Here is a 22002-nt window from a genome sequence, read left to right on the forward strand (position 1 = left end):
GACACCATCAATGGTGTCAGTGGGAGGAATAGTGCCCCATCATTGGTGTCAGTGGGAGGAATAGTGCCCCATCATTGGTATCAGTGGGAGGAATAGTGCCCCATCATTAGTGTCAGTGGGAGGAATAGTGCCCCATCATTGGTGTCAGAGGGAGGAATAGTGCCCCATCATTGGTGTCAGTGGGAGGAATAGCGCCCCATCATTGTCAGTGGGCGGAGTTCTAATAGGAAGAGTTGGAGCCTAAATAGGAAAGGGCGGAGTTTGCAGATAAAAGGGTGGGGCAAATTTAGATGCGGGGGGGTGCCCGATTTTAGTCTTGCCTCTAGGGCAGCACAAAACCAAAATACATCACTGTACATATCCCATCATTCCGTGTTCTGTATTTGAGAATAAGTAGCTTAGTTTCCATAGACACTCCATCCTGTGACATAAATGAACAGCAATCAGACAATTTAACAATGTTACATTTCAGACTCTGCATAATCCAGTAACAGCGATTCTGGTTATAGCAAGAAGTCTGTCAAATATTTAACACCTACCCAGCACACCTTACCAGACCCTGAATCCTGGCGATTGGTTGGGTTGTCAAATAATTCATTACACCGACTGATAACCCTCTATACACAGACAACAGTCTCTGGCAGAAGGAAGAATAACAATCTGTGTTTGGGGAAACCTTACAAAAATATAAAGGATGACTGCAGTCCACTGCTCCCTACAGATCACATGACAGTAAAAAAAGAGAATTTGGAAAATACTAGATCCCCGTCACTGGAAAATTAGGATAGAAGTACAATATGCAAATTAATTCTAAAACTATCTCATTGTGCCTCCCAATGATGTTATTGTGACTACAGACACTTGGAATGTTACTGTAGCACCCTCCTAGGTAGGTGTTAGGATTAGGTAAATGTGGTTCTGGCTCACTGTATCCAGTAGAGCTGCGGTTTGTTGTTGGGCAAATTTAGTTTGGCTCACTGTAACCAGTGTGACTGTGTTGGTTGATTGTTTGTTCTGTTCTGTGTTCCAGTAGTTGCAGGATTAATTGCTTCCCCCTGAATAGTCCAGAAAGCTCTGGAATCTAGTGGGCAGGAAGAGTCTAATCAGCGGCTAAATATTGATACAGCCTTGGCCAATCCCTGGGGACGGTCACCCAGATGGTAGCTGGGAGTCTGTATAAATACTCTGAGAGCAGCGAGGTCTTTTTCTCTACAAGGAAATCACAGCTTAATGGGGCATTCTTGCCCCCTTAGGCCATCCTTCCATGTGCCTGCAGGGTGCTAAGGCCTTCAGTGGGCTAATCGGAGGCCTGTTTTTCTGGAAGCTGTAGAGAGCTGACTGAGGGACTATCACCTGAGGATCTAGTCTGGTATCACAGGGTGGATGTCTCTGGAGGATACTGGAAAAGGTAACCCATTTTCCAAGGACTGGAAAGAGAGAACCTAGAGACCGTTGGCTGTTGTCATCCCTCGTGTGTTAGAGTCAGCTGTGTGTATAAAGGGAACATAGTGTCCAGTGTCCTGAAGAGCTCAGTCTATTTGATTCCTAGTGAAAGGACTTTGCTTGGACATTTCACCGGAGGAAGATAATTCTCCTCAAGTTGCTACAGGCTCATAGATTTGGAGTATCCCACTCAATTCCCTAACTCTATCCAAGTTACCCTAAAGTAAAAACACCAAAAAGAACACCCCTGGACTGTTCATTGAGCCAAAGAGTGTCTGTGACCGTGTGCCTGGCTGCGAGGCAACTACTGGGGAGAGAACTCCATGCAATCTACTAAGCGGCTCCTGTGGGGAAAGTGCTCTGCTACCATAGATGCCCCATTAACATCACCAGAAATGGGAGGAAACAAATGACAATTTTATCTTCAAGAAAAATGTGACTAATAAATGATTGTTGTGGTGATAATGATGGTGGTGATGATGATGATGGTGGTGATGATGATGATGGTGGTGATGATGATGGGGGTGATGATGATGGTGATGATGGTGGTGGTGATGATGATGGTGATGGTGATGATGATGGTGGTGATGATGATGATGGTGGTGATGATGATGATGGTGGTGGTGATGATGATGATGGTGGTGGTGGTGATGATGATGGTGATGATGATGGTGGTGATGATGATGGTGATGATGGTGGTGGTGATGATGATGGTGGTGATGATGATGATGATCTGTACATACAGGAGGGAGAATGTAATTCTTATTATGAATACTTTGTGTGTCTACAGGGAAGGATCATGTGATCATAGTAATGGATGATGTGGAGGACAGCAGTGATCAGGAGAAGATCCGGATATTGGAACGTCATCCCAGCATAGGAGAAATGTACCGCAATCTCTTTTTATTTAGTCATCAGGAAAAACAGTCAAATTATCGGACATTGTTCTTATCTCTTATGGAGATCAATAAACATCTACCACAAGCTGCTGCAGAAGGTAACATTTCAGCATTTTAAACTTATACATTCTGATTTTAGTTATTTTTCATTCTTTGGATTGATATTTATTTGGTTTCTCATTAAAACTAAAAATTCCAATATCCTTTAGGTCCCTCTCACATGGGGGGACCTGTTAGCAGATCCGTTTGCTCAGCAGGAGATCTCTCCGCTGATTCCCACTGAGCAAGTGGATGACAGGTCCGTGTTTTCTGCAGAGCGGACACAGACACAGCTCGCTGTCCTCTATGGACAGTTGGATGGAAATGGACCGCCTGGCCATTTCCTTCCTACTGCCATCCAATCCTATTTATGGAAGGGGAACAGATCCCCATCCGTCTGTTTTTGGCGGATCAGACTGGATGTTGGCAGGTGTAAACAGACACATGTCCATTTACACCCACCGCTCCATATAGAAGAATAGAGGTCCCTAACGGGTCCGCCTGAAAAATGGGCAGGCAGGCCTGATCGGAATGTCCACGTGAAGGAGGCCCTACATGCTGACTATCAAAAGTGTGAGTGCGGAAAAGTATGGTAATGTAGTGGCAGAGAGTGCAGAAGTTCATGTCTTCAGAAAATAACAGATATTACCGTATTTATTTGAATGTAATGCTCACCTTTTCTGGTCAAAAAGAGGCTCTAAACTCGGTGTGCGCATTACATTCAAGGGCGCCTTACAATTGGAGGGAAACACTGCTAAGCCTCCAACACACTTGGCAGTGCCGCCACCACGTCCAGCGATTCTGCACTGGCTGCAGGTGGTACCTCCCACACACCCAGCGATAATGCTGCGACTATCGGTGCTTACACCTGGTGTGTGACCAGAACAGGCCCGGACTGGCAATATGGCACACCGGAATTTGCCCAGTGGGCTGGGGGCTACCTGGATAGGAGAGGGCGGCACATAGAGGACCGTGCATTTCTTGGTTCCTCTATGTGCCATCCAGCTGCCTCTCCTATCCATCCCCTACATGCAGTCGGCTCCTGTATGCTCCCCCTCCCTCATCTTCTCCAGCGCCCCCCCGCCTCATCTCCTCCAGCAGCCCCCTCCCTCATGTTCTCCAGCAGCCCCCTTCATCTCCAGCGCCCCCCCATCTCCTCCAGTGCCCCCTCCCTCATATCCTCCAGCACCCCCTCCCTCATATCCTCCAGCACCCCCCTCCCTCATCTCCTCCAGCGTCCCCCTCCCTCATCTCCCCCAGCTTCCCCCTCCCTCATCTCCCCCAGCTTCCCCCTCCCTCATGTCCTCCAGCGTCCCCCTCCCTCATCTCCCCCAGCGTCCCCCTCCCTCATCTCCTCCATCTCTCCTTTGTCTTTCTTTTCTTTCCTTGTAATACAAAATGTACCATAACATGTGGTGAATTTATTGTTGCTGTCTAAAGTACTGTAATTACCAAAAGTAAAAACTCTTAACACAAGCCCATTGTCACGTTTTTATTACCATATTTTCACTAAGTCCATAACTTTAACCCATTGCCATATGCAGGTGCGCACTACATCTACATCAAGCATTTTTTTTTTCCAATTTCAAGCCTTTCAAAATAGAGGTGCGCATTAGATTCGAGTAAATACGGGTATTACAGATAATAAAAATGCAAAATGTGATATATTGAACCCTTGACAGGTGACAATGCTATAATTTTATATCCAAATACCCTCAAAGGTGTTCACATACAAAGACTAATGCATTACTTTATTCATATATCAGACAAGGATTGAACCTCAAGACCATAATGAGAACGGAGAAAAACATTTAAATTACTCTTCAAACCCGAACATCTATATGACTCAATAAATCATAATAAAGTCATATCGTTTTTATTAATCTATATATCCAGCAGTCTAAAAACTAAATTCCCTTAACAAGTAGCAGGGCCCTGGACCCGGCATAAGTCATCAAATGGGCTGTTATCAGGCATAAGCAGGACTTTAATACATTACATATCTACATTCAGGAGACTGATCGGAATACACTGCCAAACAGGAATGGCTACACATGGATCAAAATCCGTCATGGAACAAAATACTGTACAAACATTTGGCCCGTGTGGAAGTTGATCCCTATTGCCCTCCATTGCCATGTTATTGTTCCTCTGATCACACTCATATTACACAGATTCTCAAACTAGAAGATGTTCCCTATAAAAAACCCCACAAAACTCTGTCTTTAGTAATGGCGTTGTTTGTTCTATTTCCATTTGTATTAGCTTCTTTTGAAGAAAAAATAAACAAGATCAGAAACATCATATTCCGTAAGTAGTCTGTGTTTTCAGTTGTGATCGGCTCTTTACATTTTTTTGGACCTCAATGTGACTTTATTCTTTTACTTCACTTAGGTCCCCACAACATATTAATGGTAAGAATATTTACAATAACCATGTATAGAACAATTGAGTATAAAATACCAGCCTTCTCCATATGTAATAGGAGATTCTCCACTCAAATCAGCTGCAAGACATTAAAATTATGCTTATATTAACCCCTCGCCCTCCAGAGGATTCTGTGCCCCCCCCCCCCCCCCCCCTTCCTGACCAGGCCATTTTTTGTGATACGGCGCTGCGTTACTTTAACAGTCAATTGCGCTGCAACGCTGCACCCAAATTAGATTGATGTCCTTTTTTTCCCACAAATAGAACTTTCTTTCGGTGGTATTTGATCGTTTCTCCGGTTTTTATTTTTTGCGCTATAAACAAGAAAAGATCGACAATTTTGAAAATAAATTTATATATTTTTGAGTTTTTGCTATAAAACTTGTCCAGTAAAAAAAAAATATAAAAATCAAATTTCATTATAAATTTAGGCCAAAATGTATTCTGCTCCATGTCTTTGCTAAAAAAACTTCCCAATACATGTAAATTAATTGGTTTACATAAAAGTTATTGCGTCTACAAATGGCGATATATACAGTTGTGCTCACAAGTTTGCATATCCTGGCAGAAATTGTGAAATGTTGGCATTGATATTGAAAATGTGACTGATCATGCCAAAAAATCCTCTTTTATTGAAGGATGATGATCATATGAATAAATATATAAATAAATAGTGCAGCGCTACATACTAAACAAACATACATGTAAATAAATAAATATTCAAATCAATATATATCATAAACATGTGCAACAGTGCAAATAAAGTGTAATACGTGTATTCCACCAGGAAACATCAAAAGTAGCCACGTGACAAATATATAAAAATAAATATTCAAATCAATATATATCATATAAATGTGCAAAATTGCAAATAAAGTGTAACACGTGTATTGCACTGGAAAATAAAAGTGACAAATATTGCTCAATAGAGTGCAATCTGTGTATTCCCTATACGGGAATATTCAAAGTGACCAAACAAACTAGATAACACAAATATTCTAAAAACCGACACTCTGTGTAAACATGTCCATATATATATATATATATGTAGTGTATCTCATACACAATCTTCATGCAGGTGCTGTCAAGTGTCCACACTGTGTATATCCAATAATAGCTGCAATGGCCCCTCACCTCCTTACATTGACCCCACAGGGCCAACACGCTTTGGAACACAAAAACCACTCTGGTTTGTCACAGGATCCTCCCCAGCGATGTATGCTCTATACTCAGCTGCTTCTCCGGTTCCTCCTTATATAGAACTCACAGGGACACCTTGCCTCAAGGGACAAACACCACTTTGTTGTATCTCAGGATCTTTTCAACCGCTGTTTACTCTATATTCCTCTCCGGTTCATATATAAACAGAAGACTCCCATAGTGTAAAACCGCATTTAATAAGTAAATTATACAGAAAGATATCTACTCACATTCTTCTTCATCTTTCATGTAACATGCACATATATGGCTCCTTCACCTCATGCTATGCCTGCCTTGAATGGGTAATAGATATGGGGGTTTCAAATATGGCCGCCACGCCGGAAATGTCGTCACCGCGCTTCCCAGAATCCTCCTCGCGCACTGGTGCTAGACTATTAAGCAAGACCAGCTACTTGCGCCCCCCCCACAAAAAAAAAAACAAGATACAATTTGTTTTAAAAAAAGTAGAAATTAATTAAATCAACAAAACACAAAACTGCTAAATTTCTTTTAATTTGCAAAAAAAGTGGCATAAGGTGCCACCAGCATCAAAATTTGACAAGATCAGTGTCCCGGACGGACTGTATCTGTGGCTGGCAGTGGCAGGGTGACAGTGGCAGTGAGTGGAGGATGATGGATCCACACTCTGACAGATCCCAGGCTGGAATTCTCCAGGCCATGGGGGGAGGTAAAACACTGTGTCAACAGGCACCTGAACAGAGCAATAAACCACCACCAACACTGACACAGATCAGCAGGCCCAGCAGGCACTAGAAGATCAGGTTGTGGGATTGGGATGATGTCATCACTCACTGACACATTGCACATGTGATGGATTTCCTGCCAGCCGGGTCACACTCACACAGACATGAGACATCAGAGTCAGACATTACTTTCCTCCACTGGCACAGCTTCACCTTCGCTGATCAATGGGAACCTGAAGGGTTGGATCTCCACAGTGATCAGTAACCATCAGCAGGCTTGCAGTAAGGGACTGAGTCTGAGAGGAACACTGGAAGGGGTGGCAGCTCAGCTGCTACACTGGCCCCAGACACCAGGCATCTTCCTCTGTCCTGTCTTCCGCCCCTCCCCTCAGATGAAGGATCATTCATGACATGGCGGGATCGCACACAGATATGGTACCTGCCTGTGCTGTGCTCAGGTACCCCTAGCTGGCAGTGCGCCCTAGGTGGCTGCGTAGTTTGCCTAGTGGAAGCACCGGCCCTGCGTATACATTGGTAAACCACTTGATAAGTACAACGTTTATCTGAGTTATGGCTGAAGAAATGAGCCATAACCCTGGTACCGTTTTTTTCCGTGAATGGCTGGCTTTCATATGAAAGTGGTCCTAGTGGCCCTTGAGCCGCTGGATCGCTTTCCATAGTGGTGGAAGGGCGCCCCCCCCCACCTCCCGCGGCTCGCTAGTGTTTCTTGGGCTTACTGTTAATGCCGGCCGGCCACAGAAATGATCTGATGGTGCAGCCTCCTCAGGATGGCAGCAATGAAAGATTCTGTGGTCTTTGACTGCCTCTGTCATAATGGTGGACCAGAGTGACGTCATGACGTTACATCCAGTCGGCGGTGGAAGTAAACAAATGTTTTTCTTTTTCAAAGCAACTGTTAAAACATTTTTTTTAAACTTTTGCTTTTAGAGGTAAAGAAGAGGTTTGGGGTCTGTTGACCTCAGATCTCGTCTTCATGAGGACCTGTCATGTCTATTTCTATTACAAGGGACGTTTACATTTCTTGAATTAGGAATAAAAGTGCTAAATAAAAAAATGAAAGGGACAGTAGAAAAAAAAAAAATGAAAGTGCCCCCATCCCATCCATCCCACCGTGCTCATGTGCAGAAGTGAACCCATACGTCAATTACATGTGCATATGTAAATGATGTTTGCAGCACATGTGAGGTATCGCCGCGATCGACCTCCTCTGTAACTCTGAACTGGTATTCTGTACCTATGGAAATAGTACCGTAGTTTGTCACCATTCCACAATTGTGTGTAATTTGAAAGTGTGATGTTAGCTATTTTCTCGCCGTAACATCCTCTTTTATATTTTACAAAATAATGGGGTAAATATTGTGTTTTGGTTTCTTTAATTCAATAAAGTGTGTTTTTTTCCAAAAAATTGTGTTTCAACTACTTGCCTATTGGGCAGTTCTACCCCCTTCCTGCCCAGGCCAATTTTCAGCTCTCAGCGCTGTCGCAGTTTGAATGACAATTACGCGGTCATGCAACATTGTACACATATGAAATTTGTATACTTTTTTTTAACACAAATAGAGCTTTCTTTTGGTGGTATTTAATGGCCACTGGGGGGTTTTTATTTTTTGCAGTATAAATGAAAATAGAGCAAATAATAAAAAAAAGGTTCTCTTTGTTTCTAATATAACATTTTGCAAACAGGTAATTTTGATGGGGTGGCACTGGTATGCATTGATGAGGAGGCACTGATGATGCATTGATATTCAGCAATGATGGGCACTGATAGGTGGCACTGATGTGTGGCACTGCTGGACAGCACTGATGGGTAATACTGCTGGGTGACACTGCTGGGCACTGATGAGTGGGACTGCTGGGCGACACTGAAAATCAGGGCCATCCTTCGGCTATAGCGTGGTTGGGAAGAGGTTAAAAAGCGCAGCTCAAATACCATGTGACATAAAACATTGCAACGATTGCCATTTGGTTCTCTGGGGTCTTTGCTAAAAAATATCTAATGTTTGGGGATTATAAGTAATTTTCTAGCAAGAAATATCAATTTAAACAAAACGTCCCGGAAAATGTTTGGTCCTCAAGCGGTATAAACATTCCGGGTGTTATTCGTTACTTTTGTGTGAATGATGAAACATCTGCAAAGCAGTTTTATTTTTGTCAATATAGACCGACCCCTAATAGTGACCCCAGGATTGCTGGAACCCGCCGCATTGTGAGATTTGTAGTCATGGATTTAGTGTAATGTACAATCATTTCTCTTGTTGCTGTTATCTAATGATTATTGTTTTGTATCTTTCATTATATAGGGGTATCTTCCAGTATATCACACAGTTGGGATCTTTTCAAGGTCATCAGAGAGTGACTATGAATGGCTTATCAACCGACTAAAATCGGTGTACTTCTGTATGACAGTTTCCGTCGTCCTTCCTCACTACATCTCCAACAATGGCAAGGAGCAGTTCAGGGAGGCCGTCTCTCGGTGCACGTTCGGTATTTTGTATCACATCAAGAAAAGAGGACGAATCAACATTGTGGACATCAATGGCTCTGTATATGATGAGGAGCTGAGATATCTGTGTGAGCGCCTAGGTAAGAGGTCATCATATATGTGGCTGATTCATAACACAGACGGCTACACTGGCTGATGTTCCATCATGTATGATTCGGGTAGTAGGGTTCATCACTGCCCATCCCCCACACACAATCATGGCCAACTATCTTGCCCCCCTGGCATTTGTCAGATAACGCCCCACTTCACCCAGAAAATTGCTGCAATGACAAATGTTCCGGCATTCTGGTGTTCATTTCTTGTGTTTGTATTGTATGACACCAAAAAGTGGAGAAACAACAAGCCAAATCTGACACCTTCCATGGAAAACTGCAAAAATGGACCCCAAACATCCTACTACACCTCCTACTACCCCAACTACTACACCTCCTACTACCCCAACTACTACCCCAACTACTACTATTCCTGCTACACCCCATACTACCCCAACTACTACAACAAACTACTACACCTCCTACTACCCCAACTACTACACCTCCTACTGGCCCAACTACTACACCTCCTACTGGCCCAACTACTACACCTCCTACTACTACTATTCCTACTACACCTCCTACTACTCCAACTGCACTCATCCCATATAAATGTTCTTCCATGGATGTATGTATTGGATGTAACGTGATGTCTTTATACACAGGGAAGGAGAAGGTGATTGTGGTTGTTGATGATCTGGAGGACGCCAGTACTAAGGAGAAGGCCCGGATCCTGAAGGCACAGCCCAGTATTGGACGTTTGGCCAAGGATCTCTTTCTATTTGAATAAGTTGAAAAAAAAACAAAACAGAACAAAGCCTAATGTAAAGTAACACAGAGGACATAACACACAGCGCACACATACACTGTTGTTGGAAATGTATTTGTCCATTCATTAGGAAAGATGGAATATTACCTCAATACTGTACTAATTAGTGATGGTCTGAACACCCCCCTGTTCTATTTGGTCTGCGGTTGAACATCCGAACCCACAAAATGTTTGACCGCGAACCGAACACCCGAGTGGTATCTTCCTGCATCTGAGTATGTGGTGAGATCCCGCTCAGCTCCTACAATCCGGCATGAGTTCTGTGATGAAGTCATGTGGTATTTTAGTAGTGAGACATTCATTCATGTTCCAGCTGTCGGTGGGGTTCCCCGCTGACAGCTGAATGTAAAAAGAATTGTCGGCATTGTCTGATGCTAAAACTTTTTTTAAAAAACACAGCATTGGGTCCCCCCTCCCATCCATACCAAATCTTTCTGGCCTGGTATGGATTTTGAGGGGAACCCCCATGCCAAAAGGTTTTTTAAATGGTATGGGGATCCCCCCCATAATCCATATCAGACCCTTATCCGATCATGCTGCCTGGCAGGTCAGGAAAGAGGGGGGGTCGATTGAGCACCCCCCTGCTAAACCATACCAGGCTACATTTCCTCAACATGGGGGGTGCTTTGGGATGGGGGTGGCTCCCCCCCAAAGTACCTTGTCCCCATGTTGATGTGTGCAAGGGCCTCTTTCGGCCAGGGTTCTGGGGGTCTGTGGGTGGGAGGCTTATCAGAATCTGGAAGACCCCTTTAACAATGGGGCCTCCAGATCCCGCCCCCCATATGAATAAGTATGCGGTAAGAAAGACAGACACTCTTTGACAAGTCCTTTATTAAAAATAAACATTTAAAATGTCCCCTGAAGTAGTTCCAACATCAATTATGATGCCCAGCCATCTGACAGCTGCGCCCCCGATGACAGTTCTTATATACATCACAAGGGGGCAGGGTCACCCCCACCCCTTTGTGATATTATCCTATTTTGTGATTGGCCAAAGCATTGCACCTGACCTGTGGTCAGGTGCAATGCTTTGACCAATCACAATGCACAGTCAGGACGAACATCCCACCGAACGGCTCATGTTTGACTCATACATGCAGCCCATCCCTATACTAATGTCTTCCAGCTGAACTGCAGGAACAACACATTCCAATTTATATATATTCCTCAGTAGCTACAAAAATATACCTTGATATATCCACTTTATGTGCCCCAAATGCCTTTACAAACTTTTTATTATCTTGTAAACGTAGCAGTGACATCATCACTGCGCTGTATATACCTTGTGCAGCAAGCAGAGTTGTGGGAGGGGCCAAGCAGGCTGCCTGAAGAGAAGTACAGGAGGGGGCGGAGACAAGACCAGTCCCCCTGCACAAGGAGGGGGAGCAGCAGTGAGCGGTCTTTATTCCAGGAAGTCTCCCCCTGGATGACGGCACAGATCTGGAGGAAGTACACAAAGATCCCCGAGATTCAGGAAGAAGACACGAGGAATGGATGGAGATTTGCTGACCCTGAAATTCAGCTTTTACTGCGGACAGTACATGAACATGTCACATTATAAACCTCCAGAGAGGAGCCAGGTCTGCCCGGGGTCCAAATACCTACCAGACGTGTGCAGAACAATCTGGTTTGGTTTCCTTTCAATTCGTTATTCAAATCATTTTGTTTTGTTAAATTTGTTTAATTCATTTTCGGAATTCATTTCCTTTTCAAATTATATTCAAATTTAGTTCGACTGAATTCAGAAAATTTAAATCAGCATTCAAGTTTTAATGAAGTGTTTTGCATGGCGTCCACTTCCTGTTATCTCACATATATATTCTTATTATAGCCAAATTTACCCCCCTAACTCCTCCCACAGTTCTTACACTACATAGACAGTAATATACCAAAACGTGCGGATTGTTCCCGATTGGTGCGCTGTTACTTTGTGGAACGTTTCGCCGAATGGTTCACAAAATATCGCCGTTTTTGTGGTGAAATTGGTCCCATAGGAATGAATGGCGGAATGTTCAAAACTAGAGTGGGAGCTGACAAAAGATAGAGTGTGAGCTGAAAAATCAGGACATGATTTCTAAACTGCCATCACTCCCTCATTTTCAAGCCCACCTACACATATCTTATATCAAAACGTTCAGCTATCCCGGCTGCCACTAAAAATGTCCACGGCTAAGCCATAGTCCTGATAGTTTTCACAATATGACCATTTGTTTGCAACTCACTCCGCCCATTGACATTCATTGAAACTCCACTCTAGCCACCTCAAATTTGAAGGGCAATTTCTAAACTGCGACTGTGCCTTCATTTTTAATATTTCGGAGACATACTATGCATCAAAATGTAGGTCTGGGTCTTGTGATTCACACAATATAAAGTTCTTCACTGTAGGATTTATAGTTTTTAAAACTACAACCGTTTGAAGACGCCAGTGAGGTGAGCAATTTGGAGCAGTTTGTTTTTAACTGCTCTTCTCTGCCCTATTTGAAATCTAATTTTGAATTGGTGACAGTTTGGCCGGCTTCTGGTTAAAGGTTTGGAAATAAGTTTTCTACAGTAGAGAGTATTTGAGGTGATAATGCTGCTAATGTGTTTATAAATGTATGTTTTCATGTAACTGTGAAGCACTTTGGGCAACAACATTGCAATTAAATGTGCTATATAAATAATTAAAAGTTGAAATGCATTTCTCCCTCTATCAAGCTTGCCATGGGCACTTTTTACATTTCATCAATCAATTGGTTATTGTAATGTTTACTATCTTTACTCATTCCAAACACTCCACACAGTTACTCCGCCCACTCCATAAAGTTACTCTGCCCAGTCCAACCTTTTCACAGTTACTCCAGCCACTCCAACCACACAACAGTTACTCCGCCCACTCCACCCAGTTACTCCGCCCACTCCAACCACACAACAGTTACTCCAGCCACTCCAACCACACAACAGTTACTCAAGCCACTCCACCCAGTTACTCCGCCCACTCCACCCAGTTACTCCGCCCACTCCAGTTGTAGACTACTGGTGGAGGCAAGAACACTTCACACAATTTCCCCAGAAATTGTAGATTTTCTAGTTCTATTTGAAATTCGAATTTCCAAAGGCAGATATATTTTTTCTACTTTATTATATTCCAGTTTGTTTTTTTTCTATTCTATTCTCTTATTTTCTATTCTAATCTATTCAAATTTAAATTTTTTCTATTTGAAATTCAAATTTTCAAAGATGGTTATTGTGACCGAGGGTAGGCAGGACAGACCACACAAAGCAGATGGCAAACACACAAAGCTTTATTAAAGCAAATGACAGTCACTCAATTGGGGTTTGCAGGGGGCGTGGTAGTACCCGGTGCGGGGAAGTAGCAAGGAGAGGGCTCAAAACAGTTGTAATCCGGCCCCAGGTGCAAAGTTTGAGTCTCTACAACAGTTTGTGATCCATGCAGGGAAACGGGAATAGAGTACAGGAACAGTTCAGGGGAATAAAACAGGGGTGCAGCAGCAGGGACCAGTCTGGATTCTCCAGCAAGCGGTATGCCAGTACTCCTGGGTTCAAAGCAGGGGCAGTACTGTATAACAGCAAGTATTTGCCTTGAGTCCTGAGAATTCGTAGGGTAGTCAGTGGCTAATAATCCTCCCCAGCCTGGTGCTAATGCACGGTGTCAGCGGGTAGCACTTCTCCCCTAGATCCTGTGCTCATTGCAGAGTGTCAGCGGGTGTTGAGTCTCCCCTAAATCCTGGTTATTGCAGAGTGGCAGCGGGGTTTAATTTGCCCGGTCTCTTGCAGAGTGGCTGTGAGAGTCTCACCGCAGTGGAGACCTCTCAGCGGCTGTGCAGCGGAACAAACGATCAGGGAGCCCGGCATCGGCCTTCTTAAGCCAATGCAGGACACTCCCTGGTTGTCCTGGCACCCGTGGGTGGCGTGCCTCGTCGCTCAGCAACGAGGCACGCCCCCCTTGACACGGGCCGCACTCTTGAGAGCGCGGCCTTTGTCTGTCGGTATCCGCAAACTTTTGTGCCCGCGCTGCGGATGCCGGGGCCGTGCGGCATCAGGCTGACCGCCGCGGCCTGGAACATTCCCACGGGAATTTCGCATCTCTCCACAGAGAGGTGTGAACCTCACTGTGGGAAACTATCTTCCTCCAGGATGGGGGAAAGAAAAGTGACAGGGGTGACAAGAGGCACACCTCTTATCCTGCGCGGCCTGGCTTCAAACAGCCGCGACAGGATGAGAGTTGGAGGGGGGTGATCAAGGTGAGCTAAGGGGGGAGCGGGACATCTGCCACACCGTGACAGTTATGTTCTATTTTATTCTATTCTACTCTATTCTATTGAATCTTCTATTCTAATTCAAGTTTATTCAATTAAAAATTTACATTTTAAAAGACAGTTATATTTTTTTTATGTCATTCTATTTTTTTCTATTCTATTCTATTCTTTTCTATTCTATTTTTTTCTATTCTCATTTTTTTCTTTTCAGTTTTTCTTTTTTTCTATTGAATTTTGATTTTTTTCTATTTGAAATTTGATTTTCAGAAGACAGTTATATTCTATTTCATTCTATTCTAGTTTATTGTTTTTTTTTATTCTATTGTTTTCTTTTCTATTCTAATCTATTCAAACTTGAATTTATTCTATTTGAAATTTGAATTTCAGAAGATGTTATATTCTATTTCATTTTATTCTAATGCATTCTATTCCATTGTTGCTTCTATTCTATTTTATTCTAATTCAATTTTTTTCAATTCTTTCTATTCTATTAGTTTTTTCTATTCTATTCTATTCTTCTCTATTCAAATCTATTGTATTCAAATTTGAATTTATTCTATTCAAAATTAAAATTTCTGAAGATAGGTATATTCTTTCTATTTTATTGTATTACATTGTTTGAGTAGCCTGCCCTTGGAAATGTGTTCCCCAACCTTTCTACTGGGGTCTGACATGATAATGTTCCATTTGAGAGCAACAATTGGTCAGTTAGGAAGAACAAAGGATACTCAGGCACTGTTCTACTGGAAGAGACTTCACTCCCAAACCACCTTTGATTTTCTCTAATCAGAGGACGGATCTTCCCTCGTAGAAGTTCTACTGCATTTTTCTGTGTATCCAAAATGTTCCCAAGAAGCTCATTCTTTGGGCTGGGCAGAGGAAACTCTACTTCCAATTAATTAGCTGTCAAAATGTATAGATTATGTAGCAGGTCATCCAGATGCTGCATAAGCATCTCCCGATTTCTGGCTAGAAAAAGGATGCCATCCAAGCAGTGGTGTATTCTCATCCCCCTCGCAATTGCAGACAGTAAGACCTTTGTGAATGTCCGGGGGGAGGGGGGGGGGTGGACAGACCGATGGGAAAGCACCAAAACCAGTAGTAGAACTGAAAGGCAGGATGGATAGGGACAAGTAAGTAGACCTCTGATAAGCCCACAGAGAGCATCCAATCTCCAAGATTTATCAATAATAGAATTGATTGGAGATTCCAAGCCAACTTTCCAAGCTTGTTGAGTTTTTTTAAGTTTAGCACTGGACAAAATCACCTGATTTTGAGGTTTTCTTCAACTAAGAACTGAAGTGAAATGAATTCTTCATCTCCTCTGGGCATTTGGAACCTTCATGATTGCTCATTTTTTAATTCTTTTGGATACAAGCTGGACCAGATTTTTTGCTTTTCCTTCAAATCCAGTAGCCTGGCTGGCTAGAAGTGATTGGAAGGTGGACATCCCTTAAACTTCCACCATTGTCACATTGATATGGCCAATATGGCCCACTGATCTTGAAAATTCTTCCATCCAGGTGTGTGTGCAAATCTTGATCTGGCTAAAACAAGCACCCCCTAGATGAGCGCACCCTTAAAGGACTTCTGCTGTTCTCCCAAGACAGCTGTCTTGGATTTTTAAGGCTTCAACATTGAAGATTGGATATACAGTATCTCCGGTTCCCTTTGTAATCTTTTCCCATTTCATAGGATCTTGCCTCCTCATCTCTGTATGCTGAACCTTTCTGATTCTTCTGATTTTTTGGCAGATGATATCCGCCCTGACCTGGCTTTGAGATGTCTGTATCAATTCTGCTCCCAAATAGATTGGGGCCATTGTCTGGTATCTTGCAGCAGTTTGATTTTAAGCCAGGATCCACCTACCATGGCTTTAGCCATAAGGCCCTTTATGCCGTGACCACGGGCAACATCACTCTTGAACAACATCAAACGATGTTTACTGACGCCTCCGCCACAGATTCTCCTGCCAACTTCAGCTCTTACAAAACAGTTACCACCTTGTCTCTCAAGGACTTCTTTAATATTAACTGTCCAACTTGATATTGTCCTGTCTACCAATTCAAATGTTATTTCTGGTCTGCAGGCACTTGCAGATGCTACAGTATATATGAGCACATCAAATCTAGATCTCATTTTTGGACTAGAGAGTCCTTGAACATATTTGTAAGGTGACATGTCTTGCCAGCCGCATTATTGATGCATCCACCATTGGAGGCGACAACAGCAGATTGACCTTGGGCTCTTTCAGGGGATACAATTTTTACAACCAGTTGCTTTTAAAGGCCCTTTTCCTCTGGCCTCTGCTATTCTGCCTGGGTTAACTCCTCCAGTCCTTCAATGAAGGAAAATGAGAATGAATCTCTCTTGATATTTTGGAAGTACTTTCTAACCTTGTGGCGTTTCCTACACTTCACCCCAGGTGGACTTACCATACTAGTTTGTCAGGCAATTGCTTTCCACCACAAATGCAGCAACCATTAGGGCTGGTAACCTTTGGTGTTTTGTAGACGTGGAGCGATAATGAGAGGACCTTGCAGGGCTGAATGCTGCTTGCTCCAGGCAAATTTGACATACTAGCTTGTCAGGCAGTGATTTTCCACCATAAACGCAGCAACTATTAGGGCTGGTAACCTGTGATGTTAGTAGACAGGGAGCAATGAGAATGAGAGCTGAGATGATGACCTTGATCAACATTGTCTGGATGTCTGCTCTTAGATGGTGACTTGTCTTGACCTTTAGAGGGCTCTCTCCATCTTGAGGTCCATACAGGGCTGTAGTCATTATGACAGTATTGGCTCTCTTTTTCTCAATATCTTCACTACTTACCTAATCCCTTTACCTTACAAGCAATGGGTGGTCTGACTAGGCAGTGTTCCCCATAGAAAAATCACACATGTGCGGTGCAGTTTGAAGCTCAGGTTTCACAGCTAATTGACACAGTAGTCATTCAGTGAGTCATGCCAGGATTACATCAGGTTCAGGATGGGATCAGGTCAGGATTTTATGCTGTTCAAACATATGCAGTTTAGGAACAGTTCCCATAGACAATAACCCGTGCTCCGCACCTGAAACTGAAGGCACTGCTCAGAAATCGTACACAACTCTTTTTCAATCCACACCACCAGTGCACTGGACATATGTGAACAGGCACCATAGGAAGCAATGTTTTTTCATATGTCATGCAGATTGGATGCGGCTCAAACCGCATCTAATGCGCATACATGCAAACCGTCAAAAAGAAGATAGGAAAAGCCCAGGTGAATGGAAAGGATAAAACATACAGTTCCTGCAAACAGTGACCAAATAAACATCCAGCATGTATGAGTAGAGAACACCACCATGTTCAAACCATTTCAAACTGTCACCCTTGGCCATTATTGATTATATCAGCTCCTGAGTATGCTCGGATCGCAGTCTGTGGCTCCCACTGCCATTGTGGAAAACGGCAAGCCAGGAAACCGGCCACAGTGGCTGCATCTCTTCATCCATTCATGCTCAGAGTGTACTTGCACTGGTGCAGCCATCTTGGAAATGGCAAATGCCCACAACACAGACAGGTGCAGAAAAGTAGGTGCAGGAAAGTACTGACAGAGAAGAGAAGGGAAAAGCAAAGGGAAAATGCTGCCACTTGTGCCAAAGCTTTTCTAAAGCTTTCTTTGACAGGCCTGCACCACCAGAATGGGGCTCCAACTATATAGATCATTTAGAGGCTGTAAAGGAAGGACTTCCACCCAGGAGAGGTTGAACCATGTCCCCCAGACCACCAGAATGGGGCTCCAACCATATAGCTCATTTAGAGGCTGTAAAGGAAGGACTTCCACCCAGGAGAGGTTGAACCATGTCCCCCAGACCACCAGAATGGGGCTCCAACCATATAGCTCATTTAGAGGCTGTAAAGGAAGGACTTCCACCCAGGAGAGGTTGAACCATGTCCCCAAGACCACCAGAATGGGGCTCCAACCATATAGCTCATTTAGAGGCTGTAAAGGAAGGACTTCCACCCAGGAGAGGTTGAACCATGTCCCCCAGACCACCAGAATGGGGCTCCAACCATATAGCTCATTTAGAGGCTGTAAAGGAAGGACTTCCACCCAGGAGAGGTTGAACCATGTCCCCCAGACCACCAGAATGGGGCCCCAACCATATAGCTCATTTAGAGGCTGTACAGGAAGAACCTCCACACATGAGAGGCTGAACCTGGCTGGGTCGGCAAACGGTAAAGGATACCTCATGACTCCAGTCCTGATCAAGCGAGGACAAAAAGGAGAATGCTGTGAGCCGGGTCTGTCTTTAATTTATATAAGATAAATAGTGCAGCGCTTGATGTTATATGACTGTACCAGTATTGGAGATGGTACAATATCCCTTACTTAAATATCAGCAGATGTGGACCATATGCATTATATGTGACCAAACACACTATATGTGATCCTCCAATAAGTTGGAAACAAGAGGAGGAGAAGGAATGACATGAACTCCAACAATTTTCACTTCACAATACAAAACGCACAATATAAATGCACAATATAGTCCAATCATCAAAGAAACACAGATGAGTGTATCCCGATGAGATCTTTGTAATGCATGTAGTCCGGCAATGTGCAGAAGAAATGAATAAATTGCGCACTCACCGGAAGCACAATTTAAATGTGCGTTTGTGTCTCATACACCAAAGATCACTCCGACTGTGGATGAAAGGAAACTCCAAAAGATGGTTCTATGATGAAAGATGACCCATCTGGGGATTCCTACTGGCATACAGGTTCCAAACAGGATCAGCTGGATATATCTCTGAGCTTTGGAGTAATCGCCTGGTGGTCCTGAGGAATTAAATGCTCGATGTGGAGCAAAAAAGGAATGTCCATAGTGTAGTATTTATGTTAAATTATGAAAAAAATTTATTGTATGTTAAAAAACACCACACTTAACATAAAATGAGAATAAAATCAATCCTTGTGCACTAAGGATATCATGAATGACACACTGACCAGCTGGTATAGAAGAGTGGCCGCCGGACCTCCTTTGATCCGGCGGTTTAGCGTCACGGCTAACAAGGGCTACTCCTTGACGCGCGTTTCGTATCACACGTACATCATCAGAAGGAATAAGAGCCATAGCTGCCGGACGCCACAAAAGCCATATATATAGAGTGTATTGTGTGCCTGTAATAAAATTAATTAGGTGCCATTTTGCCGAAGTCCCGCATAATGCGCATGTGCGGGCGTCTGGGCGCCATTTTATAGTGGTCTACCGCATATCTAACTGCGGTGGAACATATTCCACACACATGAATAAACTAATGGGGAGGGGCTCACCCCTCTCTCCCATATGTCGCAGTACCAGGCTTCCCCAGGTACCCCCAAGGAGAAGTAGAAAAGGCGCCAATCGATGCGGATCGGCGCCATATTCCCGGGGGCTGACTGTATGAATGCGCATGCGCGAATGAGCACGACAGATCGACACAATTTAACCGTGGGTCGATGCAGCAGTGCGCATGCGCGAACGAAACCGCCATATCCCCGTAGTCTCACAAAATGAAACTAGAAGAAGCGCCGATCAGTACGGATCGGCGCCATATTCCCAGGGGCTGGCTGCATAAATGCGCATGTGCGAATAAGCACAACAGACCGACGCCATTTTACCGTGGGTCGGTACAGCAGTGCGCATGCGCGGACGGAACCGCCATATTCCCGTGGTCTCACAGACTGAATACACACTCACTGTATCTGCACAAATGCAGGGACAGTAAATGAACAGTTAGGGATATGCTTAAAAACTATACAATGTCTCATTTACCTAGGAGAGGCTATGATATAAAAATTAGATACATCATACTTAATTGGTGTCACATGTGGTATCTTATGTGCCCATAAGATACCACATGTGACACCAATTAAGTATGATGTATCTAATTTTTATATCATAGCCTCTCCTAGGTAAATGAGACATTGTATAGTTTTTAAGCATATCCCTAACTGTTCATTTACTGTCCCTGCATTTGTGCAGATACAGTGAGTGTGTATTCAGTCTGTGAGACCACGGGAATATGGCGGTTCCGTCCGCGCATGCGCACTGCTGTACCGACCCACGGTAAAATGGCGTCGGTCTGTTGTGCTTATTCGCACATGCGCATTTATGCAGCCAGCCCCTGGGAATATGGCGCCGATCCGTACTGATCGGCGCTTCTTCTAGTTTCATTTTGTGAGACTACGGGGATATGGCGGTTTCGTTCGCGCATGCGCACTGCTGCATCGACCCACGGTTAAATTGTGTCGATCTGTCGTGCTCATTCGCGCATGCGCATTCATACAGTCAGCCCCCGGGAATATGGCGCCGATCCGCATCGATTGGCGCCTTTTCTACTTCTCCTTGGGGGTACCTGGGGAAGCCTGGTACTGCGACATATGGGAGAGAGGGGTGAGCCCCTCCCCATTAGTTTATTCATGTGTGTGGAATATGTTCCACCGCAGTTAGATATGCGGTAGACCACTATAAAATGGCGCCCAGACGCCCGCACATGCGCATTATGCGGGACTTCGGCAAAATGGCACCTAATTAATTTTATTACAGGCACACAATACACTCTATATATATGGCTTTTGTGGCGTCCGGCAGCTATGGCTCTTATTCCTTCTGATGATGTACGTGTGATACGAAACGCGCGTCAAGGAGTAGCCCTTGTTAGCCGTGACGCTAAACCGCCGGATCAAAGGAGGTCCGGCGGCCACTCTTCTATACCAGCTGGTCAGTGTGTCATTCATGATATCCTTAGTGCACAAGGATTGATTTTATTCTCATTTTATGTTAAGTGTGGTGTTTTTTAACATACAATAAATTTTTTTCATAATTTAACATAAATACTACACTATGGACATTCCTTTTTTGCTCCACATCGAGCATTTAATTCCTCAGGACCACCAGGCGATTACTCCAAAGCTCAGAGATATATCCAGCTGATCCTGTTTGGAACCTGTATGCCAGTAGGAATCCCCAGATGGGTCATCTTTCATCATAGAACCATCTTTTGGAGTTTCCTTTCATCCACAGTCGGAGTGATCTTTGGTGTATGAGACACAAACGCACATTTAAATTGTGCTTCCGGTGAGTGCGCAATTTATTCATTTCTTCTGCACATTGCCGGACTACATGCATTACAAAGATCTCATCGGGATACACTCATCTGTGTTTCTTTGATGATTGGACTATATTGTGCATTTATATTGTGCGTTTTGTATTGTGAAGTGAAAATTGTTGGAGTTCATGTCATTCCTTCTCCTCCTCTTGTTTCCAACTTATTGGAGGATCACATATAGTGTGTTTGGTCACATATAATGCATATGGTCCACATCTGCTGATATTTAAGTAAGGGATATTGTACCATCTCCAATACTGGTACAGTCATATAACATCAAGCGCTGCACTATTTATCTTATATTGTTTATTTGAAGGTTGATGGTTTTCCTTTTTAGTGTATCAGCTGCTGTGTCGGTTAGCGCTCACTGAATCCCTCATTACCATATTTATACACAATTTCCTTACAGTTTGAGCTGCTTTCCAATATCTTTATAAAATATGGATATATTTGAGATCAGATCAAAGAGAGTTAACATCTCGGAGGATGTATACTCAATTGATGA

The 22002-nt window shown here is 43.6% G+C and overlaps 1 protein-coding gene across 1 annotated transcript in view; it reads left to right on the forward strand.

Annotated features, from left to right (window-relative positions):
* Window positions 1–12792, forward strand: part of LOC149459577 (uncharacterized) — a 38750-nt gene extending 25958 nt beyond the window's left edge. Inside the window, exons 6-10 of the mRNA XM_089680935.1 lie at window positions 2234–2440; window positions 4647–4691; window positions 4776–4795; window positions 9034–9316; window positions 9934–12792. Coding sequence (XP_089537061.1) covers window positions 2234–2440; window positions 4647–4691; window positions 4776–4795; window positions 9034–9316; window positions 9934–10058 — 680 coding nt within the window. The 3' untranslated portion in view covers window positions 10059–12792. The remainder of the gene's footprint in view (window positions 1–2233; window positions 2441–4646; window positions 4692–4775; window positions 4796–9033; window positions 9317–9933) is intronic.
* The last annotated feature ends 9210 nt before the right edge of the window (window positions 12793–22002 follow it).

Source organism: Staurois parvus, unplaced genomic scaffold (assembly GCF_062004578.1).
Source record: "Staurois parvus isolate SC_StPar_1 unplaced genomic scaffold, SC_StPar_1.0 ptg000254l, whole genome shotgun sequence".
Taxonomy (NCBI): domain Eukaryota; kingdom Metazoa; phylum Chordata; class Amphibia; order Anura; family Ranidae; genus Staurois; species Staurois parvus.